General features: G+C 46.2%; 1 protein-coding gene across 2 annotated transcripts in view; it reads left to right on the plus strand.

Moving 5' to 3' along the window:
* Positions 1-14,554, plus strand: part of dennd4c (DENN/MADD domain containing 4C) — a 23,696-nt gene extending 9,142 nt beyond the window's left edge. Inside the window, exons 8-34 of one of the 2 annotated variants that reach the window (XM_052066822.1) lie at positions 77-135; positions 899-1,043; positions 1,312-1,487; positions 1,571-1,671; positions 1,741-1,965; positions 3,088-3,233; positions 3,388-3,426; positions 3,633-3,763; positions 4,361-4,493; positions 4,565-4,771; positions 4,862-4,990; positions 5,074-5,221; positions 5,296-5,403; positions 5,496-5,606; positions 7,142-7,273; positions 7,345-8,354; positions 9,239-9,437; positions 10,373-10,470; positions 10,549-10,724; positions 10,789-10,944; positions 11,052-11,247; positions 11,336-11,446; positions 12,769-12,906; positions 12,996-13,113; positions 13,271-13,427; positions 13,502-13,566; positions 13,665-14,554. In XM_052066822.1, the coding sequence (XP_051922782.1) occupies positions 77-135; positions 899-1,043; positions 1,312-1,487; positions 1,571-1,671; positions 1,741-1,965; positions 3,088-3,233; positions 3,388-3,426; positions 3,633-3,763; positions 4,361-4,493; positions 4,565-4,771; positions 4,862-4,990; positions 5,074-5,221; positions 5,296-5,403; positions 5,496-5,606; positions 7,142-7,273; positions 7,345-8,354; positions 9,239-9,437; positions 10,373-10,470; positions 10,549-10,724; positions 10,789-10,944; positions 11,052-11,247; positions 11,336-11,446; positions 12,769-12,906; positions 12,996-13,113; positions 13,271-13,427; positions 13,502-13,566; positions 13,665-13,801 (4,551 nt within the window). In that variant the 3' untranslated portion in view covers positions 13,802-14,554. The remainder of the gene's footprint in view (positions 1-76; positions 136-898; positions 1,044-1,311; positions 1,488-1,570; positions 1,672-1,740; positions 1,966-3,087; positions 3,234-3,387; positions 3,427-3,632; positions 3,764-4,360; positions 4,494-4,564; positions 4,772-4,861; positions 4,991-5,073; positions 5,222-5,295; positions 5,404-5,495; positions 5,607-7,141; positions 7,274-7,344; positions 8,355-9,238; positions 9,438-10,372; positions 10,471-10,548; positions 10,725-10,788; positions 10,945-11,051; positions 11,248-11,335; positions 11,447-12,768; positions 12,907-12,995; positions 13,114-13,270; positions 13,428-13,501; positions 13,567-13,664) is intronic. The other variant, XM_052066831.1, reaches the window with a different exon arrangement.
* The last annotated feature ends 154 nt before the right edge of the window (positions 14,555-14,708 follow it).

A 14,708-nucleotide genomic window follows, 5' to 3' on the forward strand; every position in this document is an offset into this window, starting at 1 on the left:
TGAGCTCTTCTTTATCCCCCGCATCGATCCACCTTTTGCTTTGCTTTTGACTGATCGCTGTTATTTTGTCTTGAAGCTCTCTGCGCATGACAACTTGATCCTCTCCCAGCCCGTTTCTACACCTCTACCCCTCAGGTACCTCTGCTACCTTTCTTGAGAGTGCTATTTTCCTGAAGCACACAAAAAAAAAAAAGGTCATGGTTCCGGACCACGGATGGGAACACAATCATTGAGCTACAAACCATAGATCCAAACCGTAATATTTTCAAATTATAATAATAAACACGAATTATGACACGCGCAACTTCCTATCTGTTCGCAACACTCTCTGGTCGCTATGGTAACGTGTGAACGTGCCTTCAAAATAAGATACAAATACAAAGTGCCTGAACAATACGACTCGCCGTCGCCACATATTATGCAGAGTGGGCCCAGGAGACTTCGATTAAATGTAGCCTTCTCTTTCTTGAAAGTCTCCTAGCTGGGGATTTCCCCCTTCACAAAGAAACTTTGCAAATAATTTTATTTTAATATAATAACGAATAATATTTTCGTTTTGCTTGCTCCTGGCTTTCATTTTAGCGGTATCCTATCACATGATCAAGAAGCGCGCTTTGACCTGCGTCAAGAGTGACGTATTCAGAAAATCTTGTCATTTTTCAAAATAAAACATCTTTCAGATTCCGAAATGAATGAAACGGAAATAATGAAATTTGTTGATTCTTTCTGTGCGTCCCGGTATCAAATGATCCACAGACCGCTTACCGGTCCGCGGCCCGGGGCTTGGGGACCGTTGCCCTTCAATGACGGCCGATCAGCCAAGTTGTACGAGTCGATCGAATGCCGCTCCGGCGTGTTCCTCGGCCCGCTCACCTGTGTTGCTCTTCCTCCCCGCCAGCGGTGCGGACTACGGCACCCTGTTGATGAATCTGGGCTCTGAAAACTGCGCCACTTTGCTGCACTTTGTCCTGCTGGAGAACAAGATTCTGCTGCACTCGCTCAGGCCGGCGGTGCTCACTGGAGTGGCGGAAGCTGTGGTGGCGGTGAGTTACGTCGCATTTGGTGCTAGCTAAATTTACAACTTTAGCTCAAGAGGCTAGCGAAAGTTGGGCGGGTTGTTTGACCAAAAAAAAAAAAGAAACGACCTCGTCGCTGATGATCACTAGCTTGCTATTTTTCCACCATTTTGCATTTTAAAGCTGGGTGCGAACCGTGTGGGCGGGGCATAAATCAAATAAAAACTCAAAATCGGAATAAGTTGCAGAACGGAGCGAATCTCGAATGACCCGATGGGCGCTTCTCTCCCCCTAGATGATCTTCCCCTTCCAGTGGCAGTGTCCCTACATCCCCCTGTGCCCACTGTCCCTCGCGGGGGTCCTCAACGCCCCGTGCCCTTTCATCGTGGGTGTGGACTCCCGCTACTTTGACCTTTACGACCCACCGCCAGACGTGGTCTGCGTAGACCTGGACACCAACACCATTTACTTGTACGTTGCCGTGTGTATTTTCACTCTCTCCTTCTCCGACACACACACACACCGTCTGGAAATCTGTTCCGGGTGACCCGCAGGTCGGACGAGAAGAAGCACAACAACTGGAAGAACCTCCCGAAGAAGCCGTGCAAGAGCTTGGTCAACTCCCTCAGCAACTTGCACCGCCAGATGGCCACAGGTACACATAGATGGCCCAAAGCAACCCCCCCCCACCACCCCCTGACTGTCTTCGCCTGGCTTGTCTCAGTTTCAGTCCGTCAAACGGCGCAGACGGACTCGGCGGTGGACATGACGCCCATCGAGGCCGACTTCACTTGGCACAAAAAGAAGACGGGCGTGGAGATGGAGATCCAGGAGGCCTTCCTGCGCTTCATGGCCTCCATTTTGAAGGGCTACCGTTCCTACCTGAAGCCCATCACGCAGGCGCCGTCCGAGAAGGCCACGGCCGCCGACTCCCTCTACGATCTGCAAGGTGAAGCTGGCGTCGCGTCGCAGGAACCGCCGGCGTTATCAAATGGGGAACGTTGGCTTGAAAATGAGATTGGTGGAGAAAATGCGGAATGAAATTGAAATGATGCGGAATGCTAATTGAAGGATATGAAAAATGAAGGAATGGCATTCTGGCACCGTGTGACTGAAAATGTGGAATTTTTTCGACGTAATTTTTAACATGTTGAAAATGGCTAAATAAATTAGAATAATTCACTCTTTCGTTCCACAAGACGCACTTGTACGTCTTTTTAAAATTAGGCCCCGCCTACCAAGGACGTACTTGTACGTCATAGTCTTTTTTTTTTTGCGTGATAGAGAGAAGGAGGGTCTGATGCAATCTGTGAATGAGAATAAGCCGTTTGCATTGTAAATCATGTCAAAAAGCGACCAGTAGGTGGCAGTGGTGCCTCACATGCTCGAAATGCATGCTTTTACAAAAAGCAAATTTTCTCCGTTTTTTTGCGCAGGAATCGGCATTTTCATGAAACTTAGCCATTTTGTAATGCCGATTGCTGAAGAATGGAAAAAGAAAATGTATATATATATTTTTTTTTGCTGAAAGAAGAGAGTCCAAACTTTTTTTTTGGTAGGCTCCATGTTTATAATAATAATAATAATAATAATAATAATACATCACATTTGTAAGCGCCTTTCACAACACTCAAGGACACTGTACAGCCAAGACCAATAGTAAAACACAGATTATAGAGCATTAGAAGCAAATATTCTGTTGGCCTTGCAAGATCAGTCCAAATCCAGTAAAACGCTGTGATTGAGGGGGTTGCTCCAGAGAAAATGGTTCGGATTGAATGAGTTAATAACTCACAAAATGAGATTGACCTCAACAAATTTGAATGGGGAAAACTGTTTTGTTGAATGTGCCATTGGAAATTAATCCTTGTATTTTTTTTTTTGAGCTGGAAATGCAGCAAAAACCTTTTTTTTTTTGTTCTTTTTAGTAAAGAAAATAATTATTGTGAGATTCAAATTAATCAAACAAAGCCAATTCATGGCTAAAATAGCGACGTGACTCGCTGTCTGCTCCCACCTTCCTGATGGATGACAGATTTATTTATTTCCCCCCCCCCCCCCCACCCCGCAGGTTTTCTCAAAAGCAGAGACCGCGCTCACCAGAAGTTCTACTCGCAGCTCACCAAGACCCAAATATTCATCCGCTTCATCGAGGAGTGCACTTTTGTCAGCGACAAAGACACCGGCTTGGCATTTTTCGACGACTGCGTTGAGAAGGTGACTGCGAGACCTCAATCGCTCTACTCTTCTTCTTCACCCCCCCCCACACCCCCACCCTCCCTTTTTCTGACCCGACCTTCCACATGAAAACTTTGAACTCCGAGTTTTCTGATCCATCCTGTTGCCTTTACTGTCTTTCTACCTCTTGCAGCTCTTTCCTTCGTATAAAATCACCGACAAGGGCACCAAGGTAATTCTGGAATCAGATCTTTTTTTTTTTTTCCTCCGTCTTTACTTCATCAATAAAATAAACATTTGGATTAACGTTCCTGCTTCTCTTGCCCTAATTCCCATTCAAAATAAATTATATACTGTATGTCTATATATTTTATTTTATTTTATTTTTTCAAAAAGTTTGTATTGATGCTCACGCTCATCTTTGGATCTTCCCTGCAGGTGGAGGGGGACTTGTCGGAGGACACCAGACTGTTGGAGCTGGACGAATCGCAGAAGAGCGAGCACACCGTCTTCGTGATGCCTCCCGAGCCGCCGGCCGAGGACGGCCTTGAGCCACGCCCGAAATATACGTGAGCCATCATTCAAACGCCGAGAAGCCGAAAGGCTCAAATTTGCTCCTTTGGCATCTGCGGCTTTGTCGGGGGATGGTGGGGGGGCGGGGGGGGGCTCCTTGTGGTTTTGTTCATCGTCTACTTGGCAAAAAATGAAAGCAATGATGCAAACATTAGTCCAGGGAATGCAGTGAATAAAATGAAACGTTTCTGAATTTGGGAATTTTATTGTGAAACCTTTTTTCACAATAAAAGTACTTACTTTTTCATTTCACTCATTTATTTCATTCAGCTAGAAAAGAAAAAAAAATCCAACATAATACCAATTTAAAAAAAAATGTTCTTCAGTCCAGAATAAATCCGAACAGAAGGAATCTTACATCTCGAATATTTGATTTTATAAAAAAAAAAAAAGAATTTTTTTAAGCACGCTTACGGAATTATCGCTAAGCTGTTTTCACTTCTTGTCCAAACACATCCTGACTTTCAAAATGATTCAATTGATCACATTTGGACACCCAAAAGTTTAGCGTGTCAAGGCACTTGAGCAATAATCATCACAATCACGCGTCTTACAATAGCAATCTCCCGCGCCCTCTTTTTCACCCCTCCCAGTTACAAAAGTTTCCCCTGGCTGAAGATGGAGCTCTTTGACCGTCCCCGGGAGCTCCGACCCGCAATCAGCAGCAGCGCGGCGGGCGCCAGCCTTTCCAGTAGCCCCGCGCTGCTGGCCAAGCGCACCAAGCAGGTGACGTCCACGCTCGCCCTGGCGCTGGCGCTCGTCGCCCGACTAACGGCGTGTCGCCCGAACCCCACCAGGAGATCAAGCTGGCGTACAAAATGGCCAAGCGCTTCTACTGCGACCCTCAGCTGTGGGCCCGCTGCCTGTTCAGTCACTGCTACAGCCTTTGGTTCATCTGCCTGCCGGCCGCCGTGCGCCTGGCCAAGTCCAAAAGCCGCGCCATGCAGCGGGCGTACAACGTCCTCTTGAAAATGAGGACCACTGAGGTGGAGGTCTTGGATGAGGTTCGCGTCCTCTAAGTCGGCGGTTCTTCAACGTGGGGTCAGCGTGCCGCAGCCACAAATCTCCTGCCCCCCCCCCCCCTTTCCTCTCAGGTGTGTTACAGGGTGGTGATGCAGCTCTGCGGCGTTTGGGGTCTTCCCGTGATGGCCGTGCGAGTGCTGGTGGAGATGAAGAAAGCCGGCGTTCACCCCAACGCCATCACATACGGATATTACAACAAGGTCTCCTCCACGAGACATCGGCGGCGGCGCCGCGCCCCCGCCCCTCGGAAAGCCTGAGTGTGTTGTGTGCGCTTCCTCCGCAGGCCGCCCTGGAGAGCCCGTGGCCCAGCCGCACCCGCAGCGGCCTCTTTATGTGGACCAAGCTTCGTAACGTGCTGCGCGGGGTCGCCCAGTTCAAGCACGCGTTGAACCACTCGTCCTCCAGAAAGAAACCCGCCGTGTCAAAAACAGGTGGCAGAGGTAGGACCTCTCATATAACTCCCCCGGCCAAAGGTCCCAGTTGAGCGCTTACCGTTGCCTTTTAGGAGGCATGTCATCGGACCGCTTGAGTCACTGCAGCGCCGACAGTTCGGGGGACGTCAACATGGAGGAACACCTCCAGCGGCGTGCGGGAGATGGCGGACGCAAGCAAGGTGACGGTCATGCACCTAAGCGGGATGTACTTCAAGTAAGAGTCCTTCGTCACAAGCATCTGCCACCCCAACCCCTCCCACACCCCCGACAGGTAGACAGTCCGATCAGGGCTACGGCTCCAAGGATGAGCTGCATCAGGACATTGCCGACCACTCGCACTCGTCTGACTTGACCACTCAGGGGAGGGAAGCCAGAACGCAAGGTACCTTGTGATTTAAAAAAAAAAAAACATTCAACTCAAAAGATTTTTTAAAAAATCATTAAAAAAAAATACATTCAACTCAAAAGATTAAAAAAAATCATTAAAAAAAATTACATTCAACTCAAAAGATTTTAAAAAATCATTAAAAAAATTACATTCAACTCAAAAGATTAAAAAAAATCATTAAAAAATACATTCAACTCAAAAGATTTAAAAAAATCATTAAAAAAATACATTCAACTGAAAAGATTTTAAAAAATCATTAAAACAATTACATTCAACTTAAAGATTAAAAAAAATTCATTAAAAAAATACATTCAACTCAAAAGATTACAAAAAAAATTCATTAAAAAAATACATTCAACTCAAAAGATTTTAAAAAATCATTAAAGAAATTACATTCAACTCAAAAGATTAAAAAGAATTCATTAAAAAAAATACATTCAACTCAAAAGATTAAAAAAAAATTCATTAAAAAAATACATTCAACTCAAAAGATTACAAAAAAAATTCATTAAAAAAATACATTCAACTCAAAAGATTAAAAAGAATTCATTAAAAAAAATACATTCAACTCAAAAGATTAAAAAGAATTCATTAAAAAAAATACATTCAACTCAAAAGATTAAAAAAAATCATAAAAAATACATTCAACTGAAAAGATTTTTAAAAATCATTTAAAAAATTACATTCAACTCAAAAGATTAAAAAGAAATTCATTAAAAAAAATACATTCAACTCAAAAGATTACAAAAAAAATTCATTAAAAAAATACATTCAACTCAAAAGATTTTTAAAAAATCATTAAAAAAAATTACATTCAACTCAAAAGAAAAAAAATTCATTAAAAAAAAATTACATTCAACTCAAAGAAGTCAGTCAAAAATGATGCGTTGTACACACGAGCTTTCACGTCAAAAATGGGAATGGGAATTTTTTGTTTTTTAAAAATAATTCGATGGGTTGCCACGTGCCAACGTGACATCATTTCTCATGGCTCACACTCACATTTCTGATGAAGTCGTTCACTCCCAAAGACGTTTTTAAACGTCTTTTTCCAGACTTGGTCTAGAATTGGCAGGTAACTGAAAGAGTTAAAAAGAACCTTCCATCACTCTAAAACAGAAAATGGAGTTTGCGCTGAGTTCTGTTGGCTCACCAAATAATGAATAAACAATAATAATAATAATAATGGAATAAAAACACAAATGAAAAGTAGCCAAAAAAGCAGTTGTTTGTAGTTTATGACCCAACGCTTGGTGATTTTGTTTTTTAAATCTTGCACATCGACAAATACTCTGTATTTAAAAAAAAAAAAAAATAAACTAAAATGAAAGCATTTTCAACAAAATAAAAGCTAACAAACTTGCTCTGAAAACAAAACTAACTGAATTTAAAAAAACTATAAAATAAATTAATATTAATAAAAAAATTCATAACAAAATCAAAAGAGGGTGTAAGAAAAAAAAATCCCAAATAATCATAACCCCGGTTGTGCCGGATTTGCATTTAACGGGTGTGTACTTCGAAACCAGGAAGTGACATCTCCGGATCCGCGGACGGCGCCGTTGCCGCGGCGACGCCTCGCAGCCTCGTCGACGCGCACGCGTCCGTCCCCAGTATCGTGAAATTGGCCGGCGGGAGCGTCGACGCCGGCAATGAATCAGGTGAGAGGGAAGGACGAGGCCTCAAGGTCGCACCGAGGGATGCTCATCACTCTTTCTGGAATCTTCCGCAGTGAAAGGAAAGCTGTTCCGACGGCACAGCAAGGCGGACGACGTGTCTCTTCCCGAGGACGACCGGTCTCAGAAGCATCGGAAGAAATCCTTCGCTGAGCGCAGCAGAAGTTTCAGCGCCGAAACGCGCGCCGGGATGCTGTCGGAGAAATGCGTGGACCACATGGCCGGCCAGCTCGGCGCAGACGCCCGCATCCTGGCCGCCGCGCTTTCAAACAGCCCCGGCGGTGCGCCCAAAGCGCTCTTCAAAGACTTGGAGGAAGAGCCCGAAGACTTTGAGGGGCTGATTGTGGGGACGCTTACGGCGGAGGAAGAGAAAAATGCGGCTCGGCGTGAGGGAATTGCAGAGAAGCCGAAAGCCGGCGAAACAAACGAGGAGGAGTCGGCGGTGCGCGCCGCCACGCTGGAAAGGGCGGACGTGGAGGTGGGCGCCGACCCGCTTTCCCTCCTGGCGTCGGAGAGCCAAGAGTCGACCTCGGCAAAGAGCCGGGAGCCCCCCGGCCCGGCGCCCCCCGCCCTCTCCCGCAACCTTGCGGAGGAAATCGAAATGTACATGAGCCTGCGAAGCCCCCTGGGCGGCAAGTCCACCAGCATGGAGCTCAAGCAGGCGCACGGAGACGCCGGCGTGGGCCCGCCGTCCAAACCGTCCCTGGAGCGGAGGTCCAGCCTTCCGGCGCCGGCGCCGCAAACGCCGACGCGTTCTCCGGCCAACACCCCCGAGCGCAGTCCCGCCGCCGTCACTCGCTCCAAAACGTTTGCGGCCAAGACCAAGCCGACGGTCAGCCGCGGCGCCGGCCCGGCCGTCAGATCGGCGTCCTTGTCGCCGCTCGTCAAGTCCTCCCAGGGAGGCTCGCTGGGCTCGGTCATCAACTCCATTTCCGCCATCAAGATGGACAACTTGCTGTCGGGCCCCAAAATCGACGTGCTCAGATCCGGAATGAAGCAGGCGGCCAACGTGGCCAGCAAAATGTGGGTGGCCGTCGCCACCGCTTACTCGTACTCGGACGACGAGGTGAGTGTCCCGCCCGAAACAGGCGGAGCTATGGGGGGGGGGCGGGTTTTCTCCACTGGCGACACCGATTATGAGCAGCCGAGGAGGTGAATAATCGATATTTGCAGCCAATATTTGTAAAAAGGAAAATATTGACGCCATAAATTCCAACCTTTTCTTCACTTTTATGGAAATGTTGATTGACATTAACAACAAAAATGACATCACCGTTTCTTTATATTTTTAACGTCTGACTGATAAGAAACTCAACATGAGTATTTGGCAACGCAAAAATAGTTACTATGAAAATAATAAAAACACTTTCCTCTTAGAAATGCTCGCCATCGTAGTGGTGGGCGAGCGGCGAGAGACGCACGACTCGCATTTCATAATCCGAGCAGAAATGGGTGTCTGTAGGCACTTTATGTTCTCCAACTGTACACTAGGTGGCAGCGCTGCTATATGAATACTGTTGAGATGAAATGGCCTGTTTAGAAAATACAGTGTTTGGTTCCACTCTGGCCTAGTTATTTTGCCTCCCCGACACCACATACTTAACCCGGTTAGGGACGATTAACCCTCGTAGTCCACCGTTTGCGATAAATTTAAAATTATGTCTTTGAATCAAAGGCAAAGGCATTCGGAAAAACACGAGAGAGCTGAATCGTATGGGGGGGTTCTAAAATGGCCGAAATTTCATGACGTCACCGGCTGATAATTCTCAGGCATTGCAGCAATAATAAAAAAAAGTTTTGATCCCGTAATCTTCACAATTTACATATTTTGCACCATAGAGACCCATTATAATTCATATTTTTGAATGCATCGTAAACCTAACGTGTAAACATGCATTTCACGCGATTTTTACGTCAATCGCTTTGTTTTCGCTTGGTTTCCTCCTGCAGGAAGAACAAGGTCCAAGCGGCGGAGGCTTCCCCGCCAGCCTGGATGAACACATGTTGACCACCGGGCACGAGGTGGAGGACGGCCCGGAGAGAGGCGGCGCCGTCCCGGCTTTGGCGGCCAACGGCCTCAACCAGAGCTGCACCAGCATCGGCAGCAGCAGCGGCAGCAGCGACACGGGCCGAGGGACGCAGCACACACGTAGGCGCCGAACTCTGACGCTTTCAAAGAGCAACTTCCACAGACAAGGGGATTTGTTATTATTATTATTATTTTATTTTATTTTTTTTTGGTCCGCTTTTGGCAACTTCTGCTTCCAAAATATTTTGTTTATAAATTGTATCGTGGCCGTTATTGGCCAATTGAAACCCGTGAATACTTTTTTCATCTTCCGAGCCGCTTGATCCTCACTAGGGTTGCGGGGGGTGCCGGAGCCTATCCCAGCTGTCTCCGGGCAGTAGGCGGGGGACACCCTGAATCGGTAGCCAGCCAATCGCAGGGCACACAGAAACAAACAACCATTCGCACTCACACTCACAACTAGGGACAATTTAGAGTATTCAATCAGCCTGCCACGCATATTTTTGGAATGTGGGAGGAAACTGGAGCACCCGGAGAAAACCCACGCAGGCCCGGGGAGAACATGCAAACTCCACACAGGGAGGCCGGAGCTGGAATCGAACCCGGTACCTCTGCACTGTGAAGCCGGCGTGCTAAACACTGGACTACTGGGCCGCGCCCCGTGAATACTTATGTTTCTTTATTTTCTTATTTACTGGCTTTAGCTATTCAGTCATGGAGAAATGAATTTCATTTTACCATCATCATTGCAACCTTTTTTTTTTTTTTTTGAATTTCTGCGAGACGTTACATCATATTTGTAGTTGCCAAAAGAATCCTTAAATGGCTTTCCGATCCACAGTGGAGCGAATGAATGACACATGTTTTGGTTTTCAAAGGTGACACTCCAAAATTCAATAAGATTCGAGGACTGTACATTTCAAATCGGAAATTGTCCAAAACACATTTCCGATCCAAATCAGTCGTTTGGACCGGTGCACCTGACTCAGAGCTGAAGGCGTGATGAATCCAAACCAGGTCTTGTTAAAAAGTTGCATTTTTTTTTTTTTCCGCAGATGCAACCCCCGGGCGAGCAGGCAGGGCTCCCGACTCGGAGCAAGGCTCTTTGCACCACGCCTCCTCCTCCAGCATCTTCCAGAACTACGCGCTGGAGGTCCACGAGAGAAAACGGAAGCGCTTGGCGTGTCCCCCCACCCCGGCGCATTCCTTATCCATTCGATCTCCCTCGCAGGTGCTGATGTCCAGCTGCTCGCAGTGTCGCTCTTGCGAAGCGCTGGTGTACGACGAAGAGATCATGGCGGGATGGACGGCCAACGACTCCAACCTCAACACAAATTGTCCTTTCTGTCGCGCCGCCTTCCTTCCCCTGCTGCACATCGAGTTTCACGACTTGCGCACCACCACCGGGTAGGAATGCTTTTTTTTTTTTTAACCTTTCACCGCCGGTTATCGTTTGACGTTCTCCCCGCAGGTTCTACATGAATCCCAGCGCTTCTGGAGACAGCATTCACAGTTCCGGCGCTGGCCAACCGACAGCTCCGAGTGACATGAAGACGCAAGACCACATCGATTTCCCTCCGGGGGAACCAACGGAGACTCTCGCCCACAGTCCCAGAACACCTAAAAGGTCAACGGATAAATTCACATCAATATATATATAATTTTTTTGGCCACGGACTTGCTTTTATTGACCAAAACTCAACAATGGCAACCTTCTCCCGCGGGCTTTTGCAGTCTGGTCCCAGAGCCGGCGCAATCCGACCCGCTGGGTCTGCTGGAGCACCAGGCGAAAAGATGCAGCGGCGGCGGCGGCACGTCGCTGACGCGCAGCAACAGCGTTGGCGGCCCGCTACAGAGCCTGGATTCCCCTGTGCGACCCGGTCACGGCGTCTCCACCACCAGCCTCCCCGGCAGTCTGCACGAGATGTCGGTCGGTAGAAAAAAAACAAAAAACAAATGTCACCGAAACCACTCCCGGCTAGTCTCGGCTACTCAAGTGAACTGTGACTGACCAACAGAATGGAATGGCGAGCAAAATGCCAAACCCCAAGCCCGTGTCCGTGCCGTACCTAAGCCCTTTGGTGCTGCGCAAGGAACTGGAGACGCTTTTGGAGAACGAGGGAGACCAGGTGAGACCGGGTTTCCCAACAGTCAACCCCCCAACCGACGCAGATGTATTTCCTACATGACTTTGCATCATCTTTCCCAACTGAAATGATTGCAAATGCCATGAAAAAAAAATCATGATTTTATCCACATTTTAAAATTATTTTAAAAATTAATTAATAATATTATTTTTTTAAAAAATTTAAATTTTTGAAATTTATATTTTTTAAAATTTAAATTTTTAAAATTTAATTTTAAAAAAAATTTAAATTTAATTTTTTTTTTAATTTCAATTTTTAGCATTTAAATGAAAAATGTAAAAATCTTTAAAAACCCGCCTCAAAACTCACTTGTATTCTTTGGAATTTGACTCAGCATGACTCAGATCTGATCTTAGTTTTACTGTTTGGTTCCTTCTACCGTCTTTGTGACTGATTTATGGCTTTATTGTTGTATATATGTTAGTTGCTCCACGTACAGCACTTTGTATGCAGCGGTGGCTGTTTGAAAGTGCTCTACAAATACGGTTGAGTTGGGTAAAAACTCATTCGTTGCAAACCAATGGACCTTTTGACTTCTATAGCCGTCGATGGCAGTGAACTCAGTTGAGTTTTAATTAGGAGAGTTACAAACTCGGTTCTTGTACTTTATAAAATGGTACCGTCGTGACATCATTCAATGAAACATCAAGATTAAATCGTGCTTCAATTGAATTAGGGCCGAAAAAAATATATATTATTTTAATTGATCCTGTATTGAAATCACAGTGGATAAATATGATTATTCATGGGTTTCAAAGCTTTGTACTGATCCAGCTACCAAGTGTGATAAAATCGTATTGAGTCATAAACGAGAAATAAAAATGTTTATTGTCCGCACCTTGGCCAATTCGGGGCGCATTTGGAGATTCACTTCCATAATAAGATAAAAAGCAGCGAAGAAGAAAGCGTCAAACTTTATGAATATCATATGTTTTTCACGGATTAGGAAGAATATTTACCCGAGAGTATTCTTATCTTTGAAGGTCAATCCCTCCAGTGATGTCTAATGCTAATCTTTGCTAGCTGGTCAATTGGATTTTCCATTGGGCGCTAGCAATGTGCTAACCCAACAGGCTGGCACTGTACCAAAAATGAACAATTTCCTCTCTTTTAATCTGGAACGTGTGTCCATCTTTTAGTGTTGTAGTCGACTCCAACTGGGATGTCACGACGCAGTTTGAAGCACACTCGGGGCCGGCGGAAGAACAGACTAAATCACAAACAAATACCAATGAATTTCCCAGGCGCTGTGAATTTGACATTCTCTCTGAAAGGTGTGCCGCTTTGCTGCTATGTCCCAACAGGTGATTTACACGCACAAGTTCCTCAGTCAACATCCCATCATCTTCTGGAACCTGGTGTGGTATTTCCGACGCTTGGACTTGCCCAGCCACCTGCCCGGCCTCATCCTGACATCCGAACACTGCAACAACGGCGTGCAGGTCGGACGCCGTCTCCGTCTGCTGGGCGCTTTTGTTCTTTTGTTCCGCGAGGCGTTCAAGTGTGTTTTTTTTTTTTTTGTCTTGTGCAGCTGCCCCTGACGTCGCTGTCCCAGGACAGTAAGCAAGTGTACATCCAGATCCTGTGGGACAACATCAACCTCCACCAAGAGGCCGGAGAGCCCCTTTACCAGCTGTGGAGGACTTTATGTGGGTCACAGTGGAAAGGAGGAGTAGATTACGTCATTTAAGACGAATCAAATTGAAGACGAATCAAATTTCGACTCTCAAAAAGAAAAAAAACCAAAACAAAACTGATTTAAGGATGACAACCCTGATTTTGCGTGTTGTTTTTGAATCTCTTTAGTGGAAAAGAAGGCCACATTGGCGCCGACGGATCACCAGGAGATCCGCACGCTCCTCAACACCATCGTCCGCAACATCCAGACCAACGACGTCTACGGCCCAATCAACCTGCTGATCCGAGAGCTCAAACAGCGTCCGGAGGACATCAAGCGGCAGAGGTTACCCCCGTTTTCTGCCTTGGATTCTGCATTTCGGTGACTTGTGGCCTTCATGTCTCCCAATCGCTTTCCAGGAGCATTTACAGAGAAATTTTATTCCTCTCCCTTGTGGCACTGGGACGAGAGAACATCGACGTCGGTGAGCGAATGTGGCGTGGTGCCCTCTTCTTTTTTTAAATATTTTTTTTTATTTTTGTCTCCACGTAATTCTCAATGGATCTTGTGCTTTCCCGACAGAGGCTTTTGACCGGGAGTACCAGCTGGCCTATGATGAGCTTAGCGCAGAGCAGCTCAAGTCTCTGCACCACATCGATCGGCCGCCCAGCGCTAGCATCCAGTGCTGCCTCAAATCTTTCGGCACCCTCTTCATCTAATCACTTCGGACAAATGGGTGTCTACGGAAAGCCGTTTCGACCGATTCTTCTGTATCCCCGGTATCCAGCGATATTGGGTGACATTTCTGCACACGAATTGGACAATTGTGTCACCGCTATTTTTGCCTTGTAGTTGTCCTACTAGTGAAGACGTATTAGTAGATGGACCTCAAGCTGGATCTCGAAGATATGGAATCGACTTTCCAATTGGTGTAAATTAGTAAACTGGAAATTTCGCTGAGGTTGCAATACCGAGCTGTGCCTATGAGCGGCACTGTTTCTCTGATGACAGATTATTTACTGGACAGAACATGGCCATTTGTATGTGTTGGCGAGATAGACTTTGACTGTCCTTAGTGCACTTTCTTGAAAAAAAATATAGTAATAATAATAATAAAATAAAAAAATCAGTAGCTCAAGTTTAGTCGGAGCCCCAGACATGACATGGGAGCAAAAGATGAAATGGTGGTTACAATATGGTTAAAATGTATGCACACAAAAATTGGGGTTTTGCACGTGATGTCACAAATTAGTATTTGATGCTCCTGAGTCAGCATTTTTGGCAAATGTTAGCGCCATTTTCTCCCTCCCATTTCACATCTGGGGCTCTGCAAATTCACCTGTTTTGTGTGCGTGGGTGCGTGTGCGTGTGTGTGCGCCTGAATGCATATTTCAAAGAAGGTCACATGTCTGCCTTTTCCAGTATGTTTCACTCACGTCTTAATGAATTCCCAAGCCCAAATCAACTCGGGGGGGGGGGGAAAGGGCAAATTAAGTCATCAGCGTTTTTCCAGTAACACACTGTGGGGATGTTGGTCCGGATGCTAATCCCAGCCCGGATTTAACGCGTGGTCTTTATTACGCTTGCCACACTGGAGCGGTGTTGGTGGCAATGTTGGTCAAAAGT

Source organism: Hippocampus zosterae, chromosome 1 (genome assembly GCF_025434085.1).
Source record: "Hippocampus zosterae strain Florida chromosome 1, ASM2543408v3, whole genome shotgun sequence".
Classification (NCBI taxonomy): Eukaryota; Metazoa; Chordata; class Actinopteri; order Syngnathiformes; family Syngnathidae; genus Hippocampus; species Hippocampus zosterae.